At 34.3% G+C, this 23,245-nt stretch overlaps 1 protein-coding gene across 9 annotated transcripts in view; it reads right to left on the bottom strand.

The window, feature by feature from the left end:
- Window positions 1-23,245, bottom strand: part of LOC124364466 (cyclic GMP-AMP synthase-like) — a 139,724-nt gene that overhangs the window by 67,949 nt on the left and 48,530 nt on the right. For all 9 annotated transcript variants that reach the window (XM_046819977.1, XM_046819976.1, XM_046819979.1 and 6 more), the window contains exon 4: window positions 22,701-22,735. In XM_046819977.1, the coding sequence (XP_046675933.1) occupies window positions 22,701-22,735 (35 nt within the window). The remainder of the gene's footprint in view (window positions 1-22,700; window positions 22,736-23,245) is intronic.

Genomic DNA, 23,245 nt, shown 5'->3' with positions numbered 1-23,245 from the left:
TTTATACTTATACCAAACTTTTAGTCCACTTTTAACTATACTATAACTTTGTGTAAACTGAAAAAATATAAATTACTGTCACATTCACTGATACTGTCACTCACTCCTCATAACCCAGTCCAGTCTGACTATATATATGAATATATATATTCATTGATATTTGTATTAATTGTATTCATTTATATGTACATTGTAATTTGTGTAATCATTTAATATTAATTACTAGCGGGCCCGGCGCGCTTTGCTGCGCATTTCAATAATTTTTTTCAAAAGTTGCCCGCGGCTTCGCACGCAATTTCCCGTTGAAAAAAGTACACTATATTCACTTATTCTTTTTCTATCACATTCTAAACATTGCTGAGATAATTGATAGTCGTTCCATCGTGAGCCTCTTGGGCGTATTATGAAGGTATGTACCATATTCCTGCCTCTATCTAGCTGTTACCCACGGCTTCGCACGCAAATCTTAAGAACCGAAGTCCTTATATTACTTAGTACATTTTTTTTTTTACTATAATAAATTTTAGATTAAATTAGTTATATCTCCGATGCCACGATTGAGCTTGCTTTGTTGTCTCGATCGAGAGAATATGTACACACGGAGTTTTGAGAACCATACTTCTGTCAAAAAAAACAACTAAGGTTGATTTTATAACATTCTTTATATTTGTAGCCAACGTAAGATAGTAATTATGATATCTGCATTGCTCTTCTGATCAAGCATGAGCATGGTTTATATTAAATAAATATTGCAGTTAAAGGTGAATTTTTACGTCAAATTTGAATTGTATTATCTGGATAGTAAAGTCTATGTTTAACAGTGATTGCAGAAACAGTTTAAACAAAATTTGTCGTTTCTCTTAAGCTTACTCTATGCTTTAAAACTATAAGTGTAATATATGTTTACAAAGAACAGCTGATTAAAAATTTGAAAAGACGTTAACATATGTTTGCTGCAATGCATTTCTTATGGGTATTTCTGTAACCAGTGGGGCAGAATCCTGAATCGGGAAAGGGATGGGCATAGCTTATAAACCTTCTCCGTGGAAAAATACATATACGTACAAATTTTCATCATGATCGGTCCAATAGTTCACGATTCCATAAAGGACAAACATACAAACATTCATTTTTATATATATAGATAATTTGTGTAGCTGATATATATATTCATTGATATTTGTATTAATTGTATTGATTTATATGTTCACTATAATTTGTGTAATCATTTAATATTAATTGTAATTTGTGTAGCTGATTTATATATTCATTGATATTTGTATTAATTGTAATTTGTGTAATTGATTTATATGTACACTGTAATTTGTGTAAACATTTAATACATTATAATTCAAATTCAAATTCAAATGACTTTATTTGTATTATATATACAAAAGGGCGAATTTAGGGCCATAAGGCCCTGTCTTACAATTAACCCTAATAATAATACCCTAACCCCAATAATAATTAACCCTATAATTTGTGTAATATGATTGTAAGCTTTGCTTTGATATTTTACTTTCTTTTAAATGAATACTTTTAAACAAAATTATCAAAAAATTTAAATAATAGCTTAATTGGACAAAAATTTAAAAGATTTAATTGGAGGAGAAATATAAATTGATAACAAATATGTGATCAATTTATATTTGGGGGTTGTGTAACAGGTCAAATTACGACATTTGAATATTCGCGGGGAATTGGCAGACTGTGACGTCAATGAATCTGCAGACTGTGACGTCAGTGAATCACATGTTGTCGGAATTGAGATTTATTTAATAACGAAGAAATTTATTGAACTTTATTTGGGAAAAGATTTGATTAATTAAAATGAAGTAAACATAACCAAAATTCGTGTTTTACAAAAACATTAAATAGAATTACGCAGAAAAGCCAATTGTGGTATGAATGACTTGTATATTGATGACGTCATAAAGCACATGTTGCTAAAAATTTAAATAAAAAGCTTTGAAAAAATAATAAAAAGAAAATAGAAATACTTAAATTGATTAATTATAGTAAACGTAATAAATTTCGACAATTATAAAAAAAGAATTAAATTAAATTTATTCGTGAAGACGCTGATTTGAACGAGAGAGGGGAAGAGTATTGTTTTGAGTCGGTATCCGTCGTTTTATACGGAGATTCGTTCTTCTACCACCAGACTCGAAGCAAGGAGGTTGTGTTAGTTCTCCTGGGATAGTATTGATCTGTTGTATAGTATATTGAAATTTAATCAAGGATGGGATATTGTTTAGACTTTTAAAATTATCAAAGCACTGCAAGGTGAGTGAAGTTATAATATGTGTTGAGAGTGTGACATTTAATGAATTAATCTCGTGGTCACTTGCTTTGACTTTCTTTAAATATCCCTTTTATAAAAAGTGTGGAGTGATGTTAAATTTTGTAATCATTACTTAACATATTTTGGAACCCTGACATACACACAGACTTGTCTCTGGTGATAACACCAGAGACGTTCAAATTTAATAATTTTTGAGTAATACTGAGGGAATACAGCTAGCATTGGGCAAGATGGCGACCGATACCATGATGAGGAACATGGTACAACAACGTGCCACTAGTGACAAGGGGCGTACAACTACATGGTGAGTCAATAACTCTAAAGAACTGACTTTCAGCAAATTATCGCAACCAACGTGGGGGTGACACACAGCAAATTGGCGTTATAATCTGCCACTCTCATCAAATTGACATCACTTCAAATTTACATTCATCAATTGACGCTGCATCCGGGGGACATATATAAAAAAGGCGCAGCAACGAGGCCCTTACATCAAATCTGAAATACATCAAATGACGCTGCCAAAGTGGGGCATACATCATACATTGAAGATTGAAGTGCTATTATTTCATTGCCTTAACCTTTGATAACCTTAACCTTCAGTTCTTCAATTCTTTTTCAATCCTTTTTTGGTTTTTTGGCTGGAATCTAACTTTTTATAAACGTTCCAAAATTGTATGAATGTTTACCAAAGTTGCTATGCAATATTCTTTTGCAATAAAGAATTATCAATGATATTATTATTCAACTTTTTATAAGTAACCTTAACATTTAAAAGGCAAAGCCTCCCTTACTGACCTTTTAATATCCTATTAAAATATTTGTCATGTAGCTATTCCTGATGTAATCTAGTACTTTGATAAACATATAAATATTAAAAACTATAATAATTGTTTACTACTTTTTAGTCCTCCCGTACAAAGAACGGGTGCACTGCTAGTGTCAAAAATTATATCAAAATTCAAAAAGATACTTTATTTCTATTCTAAAAAAGATAATAAACAGTGGTATATATTTTTTACAATAATGAAAACAGAAAGAATTCCTCACAAGACCAAAGGTAAATGATGTCCTTTGGAAGATTAGAATGTAAGATGTGAATTTTATTGTCATACACTGACTAATGTTAAAAACTAAAGGGTTGGGTATTGGGGTACTTTGGGGGGGGGGCATTACACTTGGATTGGGGGGGGGCATGCGCCATTGCCCTTGGGGGGGCTGGGCACCCCTGAGTAGAAGGTTTAGAGATGTGTAAAGCACCATCCAAGTTTTACTAATACATAATATTTGTGAGGAAAATGAGGGCAAAACTGACTTCAGGAACATAAGATCTGTCTTGTATTTATGCCTTTTACAGTGGAAGGTTTGGGGATCTGTAAATCACCATCCAAGTTTTAATGTTACATAACATATGTAGGGACAAGGAGGGCTAAAATGACTTCAGGAACATTGAAGATTTGAGCAGGTATAAGTCTGAATGTCTAAGTAAAATACCTTTTGAGTCCATATCTTTTTCCCCAAGAAACTGTACAAGGCATCTTTTATTAAAGTATCATTTTGGAATTTTAAAATAAACCGTTCACTTTTAGCAACATAATTATTTAAATATAAAACTATGCTGTACCTTAAACTATCCAACAATTGAGACACTTAGTATAGCGTACAACCAATTTTTTAAAACCTTCCTCAAAGAAACCTGCCCCTTAACTGGACAAACACTAGTACTGTCATTTTTACATAGCCAGCGTTATTATGGTGACCTCTCATATGCTTCTTCAATGAATAGAGGTCACTGGGCGCAAGAAAGGGGCTATATGGTGGATATCAACTTACTCCCAGCCAAATGTTTGGATCAGTTTTTTAAGTTTGATTTGCTGCATGAGATGGGCATTGTCATGAAGCAAAACGATACCAGTACTTAGCATGCTACACACCTTTTGTTTTGGATTGCTTTGGATTGTTTTACAGATAACAATTAAATTATAAAGTGTCAGATCCCTTTCAATTTTTCATAAAATTTGTCCACCCTTTCATCATAAATGAGTGAAGAACGTCCACTTCATTCCTTGTCATGCACATTCATACAATCTTCTTTAAAAGATCTGACCCATTCCCGTGCCATCCCATCACTCGTAATTTTTCTTCTGTACACCTCACAGACCTGCAGATAAACGTCCACTGCTGCCATGCCTTTAGCGTTAATAAAACATATTACACCGCTAAATCACATATTCACAGTCTGCAGCATTTTTGATCAGAGGAGGCATTTTAAACTGTCACAAATAGTCTTTTTTTTTGTTCTCTTAGGACAAGAAGCTTATAAATTGCACTTAGTCCTGTAAGAACCTTTGCGCTGCTTCTGGAGTGACAGGATATTCAGGATGGGTAAGGTTAGGAAATAGGGGCCGCCTCCTATCGAGATCCATGAGGAAGAATTAGGGCACTACATCTCAAAGTCAGGGAGAAGGGGAGGCCAGCTCTGAACCAGCCTCTCCAGTCAAAGTAGGCAGGGGGTGGCACACCCTTGTTGAGGTTAACAAGAACCTCTGAGGTAAGGGAACAAACCTCACCAACTCCAACTGTTATCTTCCACAGTAGACTAAACCTATCGAATTGCCCATGAACCTCAGAATCTCAACATTTGCGGTTAGTGATGTGCCTCTACTGGACATCCATAAGGTTGCCCAGATTGAAGTGGCACATCGGTTATTGCTGTGCCCAGTGGTGGGTTCAACTGGTAGGTATAAACCAGCCAGAAGTGATCCCTGCTAGGTACACAAATAGTCTTAAACACATTGTAAACACTTAAATGGATCCGTAATGACAGCTGGGGCTTGTCGAAAATAGCGGTACATAGCGTGCAATGTGCTGATTGCCGATCACAGTGCTACAATGGCAGATTCTAAAATGATACTTTAAAAAGATGCCTCGTAGTTAGTGAGGAAACTGCAAGAGACAATATTTCTGGATTCAGAATTGTGGAAGCTATTGGACATAAGAGTTTTACAGAATAGCAAAATAAATTTTGTAGGACATCAACAAGATGTCAATAATCCACAAAAGCTTTGCTGATGATAATTTTTACTGACCATTAGACTTTCAACGACAGACAACATTTATAAACAGTCAAAAGCAGTACAATAGCCAGTTACTGCTTCCATCGTTTACTCAACCTACCATTTATGTTGGGATTTTAACAGTTATCACAGCCAATGGAGTTAAGACTTCCAATGATAACAATGGCACATGTATTGGCAATTGGGCTAAATATAACAACTCATCTTTCGTCTTTTAAAGACACCAGTATTTTATTTTTTTCAGCTTGATTGAGAAAAGCTGAAAAGTTTTTGACTAGCTTCGTTGTTATTTTTCTCATACTCTTACACTAATTAAGTAGTTTTAAAAGTACAAAGTATTACATTGTCTGTGCATTATATGAGAAGAATTTATTAATATTTGTGCTTTATAAATCTTATATAATATTCATATACACATATTTTGAATATGTGTTAAATTTGTACATTTATAATAAGGGTTTTGAAAAAATTAAAAATGTGACATAACTATTTTATTTATCCAAACAATTACATAAATAAAAAAGTTTACTATAAATACTTATAAAAAACCATAATACAATCAATATTGGGTAAAAAAAATCATCATTAGGTAGAACCAAAGAGTTACTGTACTTTATGAGGCCATACAATATTGTTCATTGTCCTTCATCACAAGAAAAACAAGTTGTAGTTTTGTGTTGGGCACAGATAAGGTGGCAGCAATGTTTACAATAGGTTGTCATTCACCTTAAGTTAGAGGGACGATGGAAACAGACTTTCCTTGTACCTGGAGGTGGGGCAGCACTGGGACTGTCGGAGATTCCCAGAACGCCACAAATCATCATGCACAGTCCTCGTCTAGGGCTTGTTATCTAGAGGCGTGAGGTCTATAAAGTTCAATAAACAGTTCTTTCACGAGAGTTCTTCTATTGGCAGGTTTATTTCCTTTTTCCAGATTGTTTGTGCAATATATCAAATAGGAATTTACAAAACTAATGTTCAAAATGCCAAAGAACATAGCTAAGGGCTGGCATTGAGTTCCTACTGCATGACATGTTACACAAGTGGTCCATGGCATCAACTCCTCCTTTCGTTTCATTGTGTGAATTATATCTGGCTTATGGGTTTCGATGTTGAGATGGTTACCTCTATGCATGGTTGAGAGGAGGAGAATGACTTTTCTTTTTTGGCTTGTATGACACAAGTTTTTTTATCCCTATCGAACAAAAATAGCAAAGTGTTCACAGTTCTTTCCTTTTTGTTGGACAGTTTGGAAGGGATACTTTTTCTGTTTGAACGTACAGTACCGACTAAGGTCAAGTTGTATGGGTCTCTTAGCAAATCTTCGGCCAGGCTGACACTAGTGAATCAGTTGTCAATAGTGACACTTCTATTTGTACCATGAATCGGTCTATGAATCGGTAATTTCTTTTATAAAGAATTCTGCAAATGGTTGCCCTCCAGTTTGAGTTTTTTTACCAATATATGGAATTCCATTGAACATGTGGTTGCATCACAGGCGATAACTATTTTATTGCATACTTGGAAGGTTTGTTTGGGATGTACATCCTAAAGAGACATTTTCTCCTCAATCCTAATAACTCCTAGTCAATAGTTACATACGAGCCTGGTTTTTAGGATTTTTCCAGACATTTGCCATCGTTCATTGAAACAAAAAATCAGCAACACTACGTTTCAAGATCTGCAATCTGATCTCTTCTTCAGGTAAATAACTAACCTAATACATAATTACAAACTAGGTTAAAATAAACAAATCATGCCAAAGCGTTGTGACACCTCTAAGTCAGGAATCACAACCATCATGTTGTGTGTCAACTTCATTAACTCTAAAACATGCACTTAATAAAAAACTATAAACAACACTAATCATTAAAACTGAACTACAGAATACAGGTCACAATACGTCTGTATTCATCTACCAATTCGTCTACCAACCATCTACGACTGACCAGAGGCCAATAGTAAACGGCAATCGTTACGGCAGAAACAAGATGGTGGAAATAAAAAAGAAGGGGGGACAGGAATGGGCTTCTTTTACTTTTATTATTGGTTCATGCTAGATGAACTTCTTAAAACCATAATGTGACTCCGCATTGGTTTATTACAAATATCTGATCCGTTTCATACTTTTGGTTTTTGTTTTAATTCATTTTTTAGAATTGGTAATCAAAGCAGCCTAATCTTGACTGATGGTTGACTGATTGGTTGGTCTGCCAATTTAATGTACAGTATGTTGCCTCTATTAATTTCCTTTTAAATAAATAGGGTTCCCGATGTATTATGTTGGCTTCATCCCCATTCATATGATGCTCTTCAGACCAACAATGGTGTGCAATTTTTGACTTTTCTGTAAGACCCTTTCTCGTGTTTTCTTTGTGCTCTTTTATCCTTACGTTTAATGGCCTTTTTGACTCGCCTATGTATTCACTATTGCAACTACATTTTATACTGTAAACACAGTTTTTGGAATCCTGTGTGCCATTTTTTGGTTTTGCTTTTTATGAGACTTTGTCTAAGAGTATTGTGTGTTTTGAACACGGTTCTAATGTTCTACTTTCTACCTACTCTTCTAATTGTTTTAATATACTACTACTATACACTTTAAATAAATGGTTAAACTTAATTTATATTCTGATGATTATAACTAGAAATAATAAATAACTCAGTATGATACAAATGTGAACTTTAATGATGATAAATTGACATACAGGTTTGAATTTTGAAACAAGATGGAGGATACAATAATAATAAATTTTTTAAAATACAGTTCTTAAATTTTAGGGCAGGGTGGTCGTGCTGGCTTAATGAAATAGACATATTAGGTATTGTAATTTTGAAAAATAATTTTGTTAAATTTTAATTATATTAATTTTGAATTGTTAGCCAAATCGAATGTTCCTGGGTTTTATGTTCTTCCAATGGATCACTGTTAAATTTAAAAGGAATTTTCTCACCCAATGTCTGTCTTCTGCTTCTCTGTACTTCAGTGATAATATGAATTTAATAAATTAAAACCTTTCTTTTATATCAAATACTGCTGAATAAAATGTAACCAGTTTCTTTATTTAAAATAATAATCTTTCTTGCTTCACTTCTTCTATATCCCTCTCTCCTCTAAACTTTTAAACCTCTGCTCTCTTCACTCAACAATCATCCCTGCACACTGTATCACTGACTTTAGTTTAGTACTTTATAACTTTTGAGTTTTATATGTAATAAGGTGAATTTTGATTAATTTTGATATATTTAATTTTGTATTTATTATTGTTTGTATTAAAATTTGAGACAATTTATAATTAATTATTCCTTAATTATTTAATTATTATTACTAATAAATTTCTAAATTAAATTAAATATTTAAATGAATGTGAGATGGGTGTATGAAATGAGTCATTACAATATCCCCTCAGAAATCATGTGAAATAAATTAACGTGGTTTCGATACAATGACGAATGAATAGCAAATGATACATATAGATGTGTGATACTTAAAGAGAAGGATGAACCACATTAAATGAGTGAATTAATTGATGATCTTACATACTATTTAATAAATTGAATTAACAAACAAACAATAGGGAAAAGGAGAACAAAATTAAAATTAGGGTTAGGTAGTATTTAAGCAAAGTCAACGAATAAAGTTATTAGTTTTTTTTAGTATACAATAAACAAACAATAGAGAAACATTAGATCAATGGCAAATATTTACTCAATGTCAAAGGACATAGTTTTATTTTTGGAAATACATATTAAATGAATTGTGTACCGAATAGCGGTATACTTTGCACTCACAAATTATTATCCCCTCCTAATAGGAAAATGTTTATATAGTATTGATTAAAAGTGTCTATGTCACTGGGTGTATAGTTACACTGTTTATTTGGGGAAATAGTATTACTTTCAGGTCCCAACGCGACAACTTCAGTATCTTCTGTAGTTTTGTTGACCGAGTTTTTATATAGTTTCAAAGCGGAGATATGATAAGGTCCATATACATGCTCTTTGGATAAATCAGAAATTTGTTAGGTCGATTTCCTGAGGATTTCTTGAATTATGAATGGACCTTCGTACACTTCAAATAATTTTGATGTTTCACCAGCTATAGCTTTAGAAAGGTGATGGGACTTTACCAATACAGTAGAGTCCCGGTAATCCGAGGTGAATGGGACCGAATGTACCTCGAATTGTGAAGAACTCGAATTATACGGAACACTTTGAGAAAAATTGGGTTATAATTAGAACTGAAGGCAAACAAAAGAAATATGCTTTTATTACAAATACCAGCATTAAGAAATTACTTACAGAGGTGTTTACTTAAAAAAAACTGTCTAGAGTTTTTTGTTTCACCATACTGCAGCATTTGCGGGCAGCCATGTCTCTCCACCGCCGAAGCAATAACGTGTCTGCCGCTGTCGCCTCTGCTTGCTGCTCTACGTAGCGCAGGGCCGCATCCAGTGTCGCGTAGCCGTCGCTGTGAGTCATTGCCGGGTCTGTCTCCTGCACACTTTCTTCTTCCTCACTCCCGTCAGCTGTTATGTCTGTGACCATCTCAACTATGGTGTCGTCTGTTATCTCTAACTGTTCGTCCCTACTCATCCACTCTCCAATATCAGTTTGATTTGTCCCATTGCAACCAGGAAGTCTGTTTATTAAATTTATTAACGGTAGATCGTCATCTTCATCATCATTTTCAATTTTACACACTCCGATTTTCTTCCATGATTTCTAGATTGTTTCTGGTTTAATTTCGCTCCAAGCTTCAGCGATCCAATAAATTACATCCTTGATTGTGACTCTTTTCAGGAAATCTTTTCTGGTTGCCTCTCCTTCAATTGTTTGAAACATTGATTGCAACAAACGGCGTCTGTACTTTTTTTTTCAAAGTTTCAAGTACGCCTTGGTCCATAGGCTGATTGAGGCTGGTCACGTTCGGTGGCAAAAACATCGTGCGTATGCCATCGCATTGCAGTTCCCCTTCATCTGGGTGTGATCCTGCGTTATCAAGTGTTAAGATGGCTTTAGAGGGTAGGTTGCTTTTCTTCAAAAACTTTTTGGTTTCAGGAACAAATTCACTAAAAAACCAGTTTTTAAAAATTTGTTTGTCCATCCATGCGTTCTTTTGGTTTGTATAAGTTACTGGGAGCGTTGAAATAGACATGTTTTTAAACGCACGAGGCTTAGCAGACTTGCCAATGACAGTTAGTTTTAATTTATGGCTTCCCGACGCGTTTGAAGCGGCTAGCACAGTCAGTCTCTCTTTGTTTTTTTTGTTTTTTTTTTTTTTGTGACCCGGAGCAGCTTTTTCCTCCCGTGAAGCTAGAGTTTTTGATGGCAAAGTTTTACAATTCAAACCAGTTTCATCACAGTTGTAAATCTGATCAGGTGTTAAATTTTCACTTTTAATAAGATTTTTTAACTTTTCACAGAACTGAACAACTGCCTCGGAATCCGCCGAGAGTTTCTCCCCACAAATTTCCAACTGCCTCACGCCATAACGTTTTTTTTCCAACGGTCAAGCCATCCTACACTTGCCGTAAAATCTTCCTCACCTTCATTGATTTCATTGCGAAAGTACAATGCCTTTTCCTGTAAAATAGGTCCGGAAATAGGACAACCTTTGTTTCTTTGTTGACAAAACCATAAAAATAGGGCCTCGCTAGTTTTTTCATACTCTGCTTTCTTCATAGACTTCCGCTCATTAGTACACTTTTCCGAGCACTTTTCTGATGCAAACTTTTCAATTTTATCGCGATTCCTTCGCCAGTCACCAACTGTCACTTCACCAACTCCGTACTCGGCAGCTAATTTTTTTAACGTTTCACCTTTATCAAGTCTTTTAAGAGCTTCTAGTTTTGTTTTTATCGGTACAAACTTTCTTTTACTTTTTGAACTCATAGTTCACTGTACAATGAACACATAAACACTTCAGAAAATACTTTTTTACTAAAACTTAATATTTAGACAACAAGTACTGTACGTTGTAAATAACAGACGGGTAAGTGCACTGCGATCGTAATCTAGAACAACCGTACCGCAGTCGAACGTGATGAGCAACGGACTGATTTATTTTTAGACAATACGGGGCGCGATGTTCCGTGGCCTTGACAATAGGGTGGGGTGGAGCGGTGCAAATGAAGTGGGACTGATGAGTCAGGCTGCCGGCTTCTCCAAGTAGCCTAGCACTCAGTTTACAGACATGCGCTCGGGTGTGTTGTACAAATATGTCAATATCACATTTTGTTTTTTTACATGTGTTGGCTCGGATTTAACGGAACCTCGGACTATCGAGACTCGAACTATCGGGACTCTACTGTACTTGGTCATTAATTTGGAGAGAAACTGGTTTTCTCTTTTCATTTATTTTATCAGATCTCTTCTTTCTATTTTATTCAAGTTTACGCCTTGCAATCAGTAGTTTGTGTTCGATTGGTACTTCTTCAGCTAGAGGGTTTGATACATATTTTTCCCAAAATCTGATATTTCTTGTTCCAAATTGTAATTCGTTTGGTGTGAATCAAGTTGATTCATGGTAAATTTCATTAAGACATTCATTTATAACAGGTAAATATTTCACCCATCTCTTATGATTCTGTGAACATTATGTTCTGAAACAACGCTTTATTTTTCTAATTGGCCGTTCTGCCAAATTAAAACTGGGGTGATACACTGGACTGTATATAATTGTATGTTGTGGGATTCAAATTTTCTGATCCATTCGTTACTTTTAAATTGGGTTCCGTTATCTGATTGAATTCGTTTAGGAAAACCGTAATTAGGAAAGTGATGGTGAAATAATTTATGTAATATACTTCTGGTTGTTGCTCTTTGCAGTGGATAAAGTTTAATGAATTTGGTAAATATGTCAATAACAATTAACATTGTATTTTGTATTTCCTACACTAGTCGGTAAGGGACCAATGATGTCAACTGCTAACTGGTCATTCTTCTCTCTGCATTTAACTCCTTTGGCTTGACTATTGAGTGGATGGTTGTCGATTTTGCAGCACTAACATTTATCACAATGATGATAACAGTTGCCTGATTGTTCGATGCATATTCTTGAAAATAAAATGTTTACGCAGTAACAGGAAACATTTATTTGCGCCACAGTGTAGATAGTAGAGATGGCATTCTAGTATTAGTGGTTTAATTACTGATTCTGGGATGACTATAAGCCATTTGCCCTTAAATTTTTGTATTAAAGTGTTGTTATATAAAAGATAATTAGTATATAACTGTTGAAATTCATTTGTTTCCATAGGTGATTGTAAGATTTCTATAAGTGGTTGTAGTTTAGGGTCTTGATGTTGAAGTTGAGAAGTTTCGGAGCTGATCTTGTAGATGTTGGTTGGGAATTCTCTCGATGTAATGAATAGATAACTCAGTGAGGTTGTTTGCATCGCTTGACATGTGTTGTGGGGATATACGACTGAAAGTGTCAGCAGTAATGTTGTCCGTCCCTTTGCAATGGATTATTTTAAAGTCGTACTCTTGTATAGCCAATATCCATCTTGCTAATCTATTGTTTAATAAACAGCAGGTTTTTAAAAAGGTTAAGGCATGGTTATCTGTAATTACTGTTAACTTAACACCCATAACAATGTATCGACACTTCTGTAGGCAGTGGATTATAGCCAATAATTTCTTTTCGGTTGTGGTGAAACGCTGTTCTGCTGGTTGTAATGTGCATGATATGAACATAATTGCGGCTTTTTTGTTATTCTCTTTGATTTGATATAGATGCCCGCCAATTGCAAATTCAGACGCATCGGTCTGTAAGTAGAATTCTTTGGATGGATCGGGGTGTGTTAGTGTTAGTTTTTATGAACAGCTGTTTAATTTTGTTGAATGTTAAATCATCATCTCTAGTCCAATGAAATTTAACCCTCTTTGACGTTAGTCGTAATAGTGGCTGGACTGTTTCAGAGAATTTATGAATAAATTTATTGTAATAATTGATACATCCGAGGAATGCTTTTAAATTGTGTATGACTTCTCAACACAACTGAATTGAATTTTTGAATTGAATTGAATTGAATTGAACTTCTGGGAGTTGGGAAGTTTAGAATTGGATCAATCTTACTGTTATCCATACGAAGACCTTCATTTGTTAGAGTAAAACCTAGGAATGGTACAGAATCTTTACAGAATTGAGATTTTTCAAAGTTTATTGTCATGTTGGCTTCAGCTAGCTTTTTGAATATGTATTCTAGGTGTTGCAGATGTGTATTGAAATCAGGGGAAATGATACATATGTCTCAACGTAAATTGCTGTGAAAGCTTCTATCTCATCATCAAACACGTTATCAAGAGCTCTTACTAGTGCAGCTTGGGAGGTAGAAATTCCAAATGGTGTGACTTTGTACTGATAGGTCTTGCCTCTAAATTGGAATGCGGTGTATTGACACGAATGTTTAGTAAGTGGGATTTACCAATATGAAGCCGTTAAGTCTACACTGCTTATGAATTTTGCGTTTCTACATTTACTCAGAATTTAGCTAACACTGTGGTTAAATTCGTAATCTGGTTTAATTATTGCGTTTGCTTTGCGGGCATCTAAACACAATCAAATTTCTCCAGACTTTTTAATTACTGGGATGATAGCATTTACGTAGGTACTTTTGATTCTCTCGATTATGTTAAGGTTCTCCATTAGGGTGGCTCGAAAAAACCTTTTTTGGAGTAATCAAATTCTAATAGCGCAAAAAACTTGCGCATAGACGTCATTATTAAGGAAAAAAATATAAAATAAAATCATTTTCAAAATTTGAAATCGCGCAGAGGGCTTAAAGTTACGAAAAAAATAAAAATTTTGGCAATTTTCGAAAACACGCAAAAATTCAAATTTTTTTGGGGTGTAATAGTTAAAAAATGGTTTAAAGAGTGGCTTTAATAAATATAAATACAATTTAGACTCATTCCTTTTAAACTGAAACCGCGCAAAAGGCCTGAAGTTGAGGCGTTTTTGTAAAAAAACGATCTGTCATGATTGTTAACGATTTTTAAATATATGCCTCAATCTAAAAATTAGTAAGTTAATATTTTAATAGACTGAAAACCATTCAAAATTGTTCTCCCAACACGGAAAACATACTATTCGAACAGATAATCCTAAACTGTATTCGCGCAAAAGGCCGAAAGTAAGGTACTAGTTAGCTCTCCTCAAAACATACTCCCCTTCCGCTTGGACGGATAGACTCGCCCAGGCTACGGGACACGCGGGCGGTCAGTTGCAAATCATCCGCGTTACTGCTACTGCTTACGATGTTAGTGCAATCAAACAGTGATGTGATGAACATTGTGATAAAGTGTTTTTATATGTTGTAATATTGAAAGGGCATGTCCAAACGCTCCCCGTGTCACAAGACAGACTACTGCATGCCCTATCATCGGTGTGCCCAAAGAACTAAGTGGATTGTCGCTGCCAACATACGAGGACATCCTGCTCTGTTGCTTGGATGAGAAGTATAAACGTTCTTTGTTATTTAGCCCTAATAATAAGAAAGAATTAGGAATTTTAGCAATTGCCGATTGTGTAGCTACTCAAGTAGTTGGAATTTACAACAAGGCCACAATTCCAACAGTTACACACACTCGTGTGGTCCAATTGATCCTATCATATTACAACTCTTATATTGCATTAAAAAAATCTTATAACCGAGACTGTGAAAAAGATTTTTACAAGAAAAAAATTGAGGCTTTCATACAGAATGCAAAAAGCAAACTTTTTGATATTGCTGCGTGTAAATGCAAAATAACTTTGAATTGCACATGTGGTACTGTCATCTGTAAGGGCAACTGTCCTTTGAGTGTAGCCTGTAAATGTGATAAAACTAGAAGAATTTCAGACATTGAGTTGAAATTTATGTATGATCAAAGAACAACCAGAATTATGGCTATTGGTAGTTTAGATGTACAAGAAACAACTAAATTAAGAAAGAGAGAAGAGCACAATTGTTGTCTCAAGAATCGCAAACTACTTTTGAGCCTAGTACTCCCAGTACAAGCAAAGGTGCTATAAGTGGTTGCAGTAATGAAAAAAAGAAAATTAAGAAAAATTTACCAGATGTTGAGTGTGATGTAGGGGTTTTGTTGCCTTCTTCGTCTACACAAATGCGTTCAACGTTGACAACAACATCCTTGATGAGTGACAGGTTCGGGGTGTCGGACAGAGCCACCGCAGCAATAGCTACTGGATCTTGCACGATTTGGGAATAATATGTGATGAAAACATGGCAAAAGTAATAGACAGAAATAAAATAAGAAGAGAGAAAGAGAAGATTCGAAAAGTAATTACGGGAGAAGACAACCAGATGAAAGAAGTAAACGCAATCTATTTTGACGGAAGAAAAGACAAAACTATAACTCAGGAGAAGATTGGATCGAAAATGTACCGGAGGACTATAAAAGAGGAACATGTCAGTGTGATAAGTGAGCCTGGTGGTAAATACATTGGCCATGTAACACCAAAAAACGGGACCGGGAATGGAATTGCAGACAGTATTTGGGAACACTTAGAAAGTAAGGGATTTGATATGAGTGCAATGGAGGCCGTAGGATGTGATGGAACAGCCACAAACACTGGATGGAGAAATGGTGTTATACACAAAATAGAACTTAAGTGTCGCCGTTCGTTGCAATGGTTTATATGTTTGCTACATTTTAATGAGTTGCCATATAGGCATTTATTTGAACACTTGGATGGAACTACAACAGGGCCAGCTTCATTCAGTGGTCCAATCGGAAAACAACTCACTGGCTGTGAGAAACTTCCTGTTGTAGATTTTGAGCCGATACAATCAGAAGTAATTGATATTACTAAATCCAATCTGAGTAAAGATCAGCAGTACCTCTTAGACATTGTAAGAGCAGTCAACACAGGAATCTGTAATCCAGACTTGGCTGCTAAGGATCCTGGACCCATCAGTCACTCTCGTTGGCTTACCTGTGCTAACTGGGTTTTAAGATTGTATGTCTCCCAAACTAGTCCAACAATTGAGTTACAGACTCTTGCAAATTACATAGTGAAGACATATGCGCCTGTGTGGTTTGATATAAAGAAAAACTGGACTGTGAAAGATGGACCGAAGCATATTTTGAAGGTAGTCAAATCAACCAGATATCTGCCAAAAAGTATCAAGAATATCATTGATCCAGTGATTCAAAGGAACGCATTCTTCTGTCACCCTGAAAATATCATGTTGGCTATGATAATGGATAAGAACCAAAACATTAGAGAACTCGGATACAGGAGGATCCTAAAATCCAGAAATGAGCCATTAGCCGAAGGATTCGTTAGAGACTTCATCATACCTTCAATCAATTTTAGTGCAAACAACTATACCGAACTAATTGATTGGTCTACCTGTAAGTTAACACCACTGCCACTTCTGTCTAAGATGTCAACTGAACATATTGCTTCTTTATTGAAAGAAAAGGCCTTACCGGTTTTTAACTACCTCAAGTTCCCATGCCACACCCAGGCAGTTGAAAGGTGTGTAAAACTGGTTACAGAATCAGCAGAAAAAGTGTGCGGGCAAGAAAATCGAGATGGATATATTAGAGCTACCTTAAAATCAAGACAGCTGATGCCCACATTTGATTTCAAGTCACAATTCAAAGGAGTTTCCATCTAAATAACCTTTTGCCTATCACAATAACATGCATAATGTATAATATGATGTGATTGGCTAATAAATTTATTTGATTATCACTTGCAAGAGTCTTAATACAAACCTAAATATAATATGTTATGTAAACACACGTTTAAATATTGAAAATCACAAAAATTATCATAATCATGGAAGATCGATTTTTTACGAAAACCCCCGCATCTATAAGCATTTTGCGCGATTTCAGTTTAACAGGAATTAGTCTAAATTTTATTTATATTCATTGAGGCTATTCTATAAGACCCTTTTTAACTATTAAAACAAAATAAATTAAAAATTAGATTTTTTTTGCGATTTTGAAAATTGCCAAAATTTTTATTTTTTTCATAACTTTAAGCCCTCTGCGCGATTTCAAATTTTGAAAATGATTTTATTTTATATTTTTTCCTTAATAATGACGTCTATGCGCAAGTTTTTTGCACTATTAGAATTTGATTACTCCAAAAAAGGTTTTTTCGAGCCACCCTATTCTCCATGCATTGAATCTCAGTTTGTACAGCGTCTTGGTATGCTTGAGGTACTGGATAGGTTAATGATTTAAAACTTTTAGGATTCTCTATATTTAATTCGTGTTCATATTTAGTGCAACATCCAGGTTTGTCTGAGAAATGTCCTTATATCGGTATAGTAGATTGATCAAACATTGTTTTTGTTCTTCATTTATGTAGTTATTAGGGATTAGAGTTCTCATTATATCTTCCACCGACATATTATCTTTGGATGATATATTGTGTTGTGCACCAATGTAAGCATTATTCTCATTATTATCTTGTTATAGGTCTCATTATTACCATTGTTTTATAGTGCCATACTCATTAAATGTTGACATTGAGTCATTAAAATCTTCCCTAAGCATAATGCCTTGTTGAGTGGTGATTTCACATAAGTACCCTTCATTTATTGCCATTACAAACTTCATTATAACATTTGTATTGTTTATTTTCAAATTTATTGTATTATTATTAAAGTTTAGCTCTGCTTTCCATAATACTAGCATATCCATTCCTAAAATCAATGGTTTGACAAGATGCAGTATTATAAGAAATTATATGTGAGTAGTCTCGTCAGCTACCGTGACAGGTACATATATGACTCTGTTGATTCGTTTTGAAATGTTCCCAATAGCAGTTTTAATGGTAGTATTGGCTAGAGGCAGTACTTCAAATGGCTTTAATGATTGTTGGTTATCTTTAAACCAAGACTCTGACAAACAAGTAATAGATGATCCGGAATCAATTAAGGCATTAGTTTCTACATTATTAATTTTGATGTTAATTTCTGGACATCTTATTTGTATAGGATTAGTTATTAGTGGATTTTCTATTTTTTCATCAAAAAGGAAATCTTTATCACATATTATGTTGTTAACTTGAAATTCACTACTAGGGTTATAGTTTGAAGAATAATTCTGATTTAAATATCCGAGGTCGTTATTTTCTAGCGCTGTAGTTTCGTATTTTATTCCTGGTGCTATGTTTTCTCGGTTCCGTTCTACAGCGCGCAGCCGTTTCCCGGCACAGGAAAGTCTTTGCTGCGATCGTTGCCGGTACTAGAAGATGGCTTTCAAGCATTTTCTCCCTGCTGCACGATAGTGCATACTTGTGCCTGTTCTGTGGTGGGGTGATGTTTATCGTTTCCTGGGTAGTAGTGGGTATTCTGTCGATTTTGGTAGTGGTCTTGGTATGGTTGTGTCTTACTCTTGAATTCATTATCATTACGACTGTTGTAAGGGTGGTAATAGTTCTTGTTATATTGGTTTCGATCATTATAATGTTCATTTTGTTCGTGATATTGATTCCTTGGCTGATATGCTCTTTCTTCAATGTTATTATGTGGTGTGACTGGGGATTGATTGGATTGGTGAGGTTTCTGGTGTATTGGCTTATAACCAGATGAATTGTGATTTTGGGATGAAATTATTTTGTTCCGGTTTGGGGCGTCTCGGATGTCTTCTCGTTGTAGTAATCGTTCGAACTCTTTAATGGTGTTAATGTTTTGAACGCTCCGGCTGTCCTGAATAATTTGTTCAAACCGTTCCGATAAAATGGTGACGATTTCTTCTTCGGTTATTGGTGGGGTAATCGATTGTAGTGTGATAACACGCTCGGTGAAGTATTCAGCGCGAGTCAATGTTCCATTATTCTTGTAATGGTCTGATTCTATTTTTGCACGTATGCCGCGTTGCACATCACGACTCCAATATTTCGTAGTAAATTCGTGTGCAAAATCCTCCCAGTTTTTAATATCGTGTTTTATTAATTGGAACCATCGTGACGCGTGACCTTCGAGACTACTTTCTAATATGTCAATGAGATGTTCAGTGTTAGATGTGTGTGTGAGTTGCACACGATCTATATTTTTTTCGTAATACCTTCTAAATTTTTGTAAAAATTCCATTGGACTGGTAGAACATCCGTTGAATTTTGGCACTTGTCTGTCTACAGAATCTCCTCCAGTACAAATGATTTGCAATGGTCCACATGGTTTCGTCTCAATTTGAGATTTAGATTTTATATTTTCTGATTCACATTCATATTTATTAATACACTCGGCTAGATTGTTTATTCTATCATGATTGTTTTGAATTTGTGGTTAAATTTCATTTATAATGGTTTTGATTTGTATTTTATTTGTTTCCTCGTTTTCATGTCGTACTTGGTCAATAGCATAATTTTTATTTCAAAAGTAATTTTATTTTCTAGAGTTTGATTTTTGTTTTGTACCGATTCTAATATCTTGGATTGTTGGTTATTCATCTGTTGGTTTACAAATGTCTTATGTTCTTCAAAACTATGTTTAATTCACGTCTAATGTTGTCAGTGGATTCTTTAATTTTTAGGTCTATTTTTTCACGGAATTGATCTTGATTGTCCCTTATAGCATTCAATTAATTGCGGAATTCAGTTTGATTATCCCGCAGTTCATTAATTTGTCCCTCGAGTGTCTCACAACAAGTTTTGATTTCATGGCTAAGTTCGATTTTAGTATTAGAAATACAATCACTTATTGCGTTTAGGTTTTCGTTTAACTCAGATGAAGTGTTAATCAAATTTTCATTAAGTTGTTTTAAACCGTTCATGATAGCATGAAAAGCTGTGTATTGGGATTTGACCTGTCACTGCTAATGGCATCAACTGATTGAGTATAATGAGAATGTTCAACTACAACGTTTAGTGTTGAAGGCGCAGTAGCTCCATCTTCACGTCTCTGCAGGGAATCAGGGCAATTTACCGCGTAGGTGTTGGTAGCACTGTATTCATTCATCCGTGATTGGTTGTCGACCGCTGTGAGAATGTTGACTTGGTTAGCGCGAGGAATTGTGGGCGTTTGTTCTGCTTCTTCTCTCTGTCCGCTTTCGTCTTCGATACCGGGATTAATGGCGTCTTTGTTTACGTTTAGCATTTGGTTATTTTCCATATTATTTGTTGGAAATGGGCACTGTTTAGGGTATCTTAAATTAAAATCACGGGACATTAATTGCGATAAAAAATAGGAATAATATTACAGGACTAATGTCTTGTTAATTAAATGTTTAATACGGTGAGTTATTAAATAACCTAATCCTATAGCCTATTGTCAGACGATATGAATAAATGACAACTAACTACGTACAGTACTTATATCTAGGCTATTCTTACGATCTAGAAAATTGTCTCAAATCAAAGATTATTAATATTATTTCATTAAGCCACTACGTTGGATGCCATTTTTGTAATATACTACTACTATACACTTTAAATAAATGGTTAAACTTAATTTATATTCTGATGATTATAGCTAGAAATAATAAATAACTCAGTAATGTGAACTTTAATGATGATAAATTGACATACAGGTTTGAATTTTGAAACAAGATGGAGGATACAATAATAGTAAATTTTTTTAAATACAGTTCTTAAATTTTAGGGCAGGGTGGTTGTGCTGGCTTAATGAAATAGAAATATTAGGTATTGTAATTTTGAAAAATAATTTTGTTAAATTTTAATTATATTAGTTTTGAATTGTTAGCCAAATCGAATGTTCCTGGGTTTTATGTTCTTCCAATGGATCACTGTTAAATTTAAAAGGAATTTTCTCACCCAATGTCTGTCTTCTGCTTCTCTGTACTTCAGTGATAATATTAATTTAATAAAATAACCTTTCTTTTGAATCAAATACTGCTGAATAAAATGTAACCAGTTTCTTTATTTAAAATAATAATCTTGCTTCACTTCTTCTATATCCCTCTCTCCTCTAAACTTTTAAACCTCTGCTCTCTTCACTCAACAATCATCCCTGCACACTGTATCACTGACTTTAGTTTACTTTATAACTTTTGAGTTTTATATGTAATAAGGTGAATTTTGATAAATTTTGATATTTTTGATTTTGTATTTATTATTGTTTGTATTAAAATTTGAGACAATTTATAATAAATTATTCCTTAATTATTTCGTTATTATTACTATCATAAGGGATTGATATAAAGGCAAATTAATCACTATTCTGTTTTTCTGACTCAGGAATGATTCTTCTGGTTTGCTTGCATTTATTTACTAATTGAGAGTATCCATTACTTCTAAGATCCGATTTAACTTTCTTAAATTCCTCTTTTAATCCATCTTTATCTGAGCATAAGCTCTTTGCTCTAACAAATAACGAGGAAGCCACTCCTTCTTTTAAAGATTTTTGATGGTTGGATTTATAATTTAAATATTTTCCTGTATGTGTTTTCTTTCGAAAAATAGTTGTCTTAAGGACATCCATATCTCTTAATACACACACATCCAAAAAGAAGCATGTTTTGGACTTCCACTTCTATTGTGAGGTGGATGGAAGGAGAAACACTATTACTGTGATTCAAAAACTCATTTAATTCAGTGTCTTCATGAAGAAAAAATAACAACGGTATCATCACATACCACCACCTAATCTCCGGTTTGAACTGAGCTGAAGCCAAAGCTTTTTGCTCAAACTCCTTCATAAAGATATTGGCGAAAATAGAAGACATTGGAGAACCCATTGCCATCCCCTCATCTTGACAATAAAGTTACTAATTTTTTTGTTTCACTGAATGATGGCAAATGTCCAGAAAAATCCTGTTTCCTTCACAATCCTTCCATCGTCAAAAAATAAACTTCAAACAAAGAACCTGGTTTATACTTTGTCTGACAGTTTAGAACAAAATCATCCCATAAATCTCACATAGGCACAAACGGACCACTTCATTGACACTCCAAACGCATTTCTCTGTTGTCGAAATGAAGACAGTTCAAAATTAACTTAAAAGCGTTCAATACTCATAGCACACTTGCATCAACAACCACTCCATTCATTATCAAAGAGTTCTCTTGTTGTTAAGTGGTTATATTTGCAGGCTGCAGAGTTTGCTAGAATTCCTAGAAACACCCACAATTCATCAATTGTTAAGAGGGAATTTGAAGTGGTCACATTCACATAATTTACTCTTACACGAGTTATTTGGTCGTTTGTGTGAAGAATAACTTTATTTAGAATAGTTAGTAAAACATATTATCAAATATTTTCTACATAATCGTATCATTAATTTCATCAACATTATGGTGAGTGACAATATATTTTACCTCACAGATACTTTCTAACCAGAGGTTGTATTTTAGGATAGTTTGAAAAAATTCTTCTACTTACATTTTGATTTTTACAAATCCTCTATCACATTGTTTCTGAAATCAAACATAAAAGAAATTTAACTTTAAAAATAAAATAAACTAAATACGTTAATAATAATTTAATTTCAATAACAGTTATAGCCAAATAGTAATCATTATAATAGTTAAATAAACAATGCCTATTGCTGTGACCCTATATACATAGTATATAATTGTATTTACTAATTGTAAGCATTACCTGTCATAAAACATCATACCATATGCAAGTAGCTAATCATTAGTATTCATATACACATGAATTATTATTTGGTCATTCATTAAAAGTACCATAACTCCAATTCACTGAGTTCAAAATGTACATTTTTATTAAATACTAGCGGGCCCGGCGCGCTTTGCTGCGCATTTCAATAATTTTTTGCAAAAGTTGCCCGCGGCTTCGCACGCAATTTCCCGTTGAAAACAGTACACTATATTCACTTATTCTTTTTCTATCACATTCTAAACATTGCTGAGATAATTGATAGTCGTTCCATCGTGAGCCTCTTGGGCGTATTATGAAGGTAT

Source organism: Homalodisca vitripennis, chromosome 6 (genome assembly GCF_021130785.1).
Source record: "Homalodisca vitripennis isolate AUS2020 chromosome 6, UT_GWSS_2.1, whole genome shotgun sequence".
Classification (NCBI taxonomy): domain Eukaryota; kingdom Metazoa; phylum Arthropoda; class Insecta; order Hemiptera; family Cicadellidae; genus Homalodisca; species Homalodisca vitripennis.
This window is presented reverse-complemented; position numbering and strand designations above follow the sequence as displayed.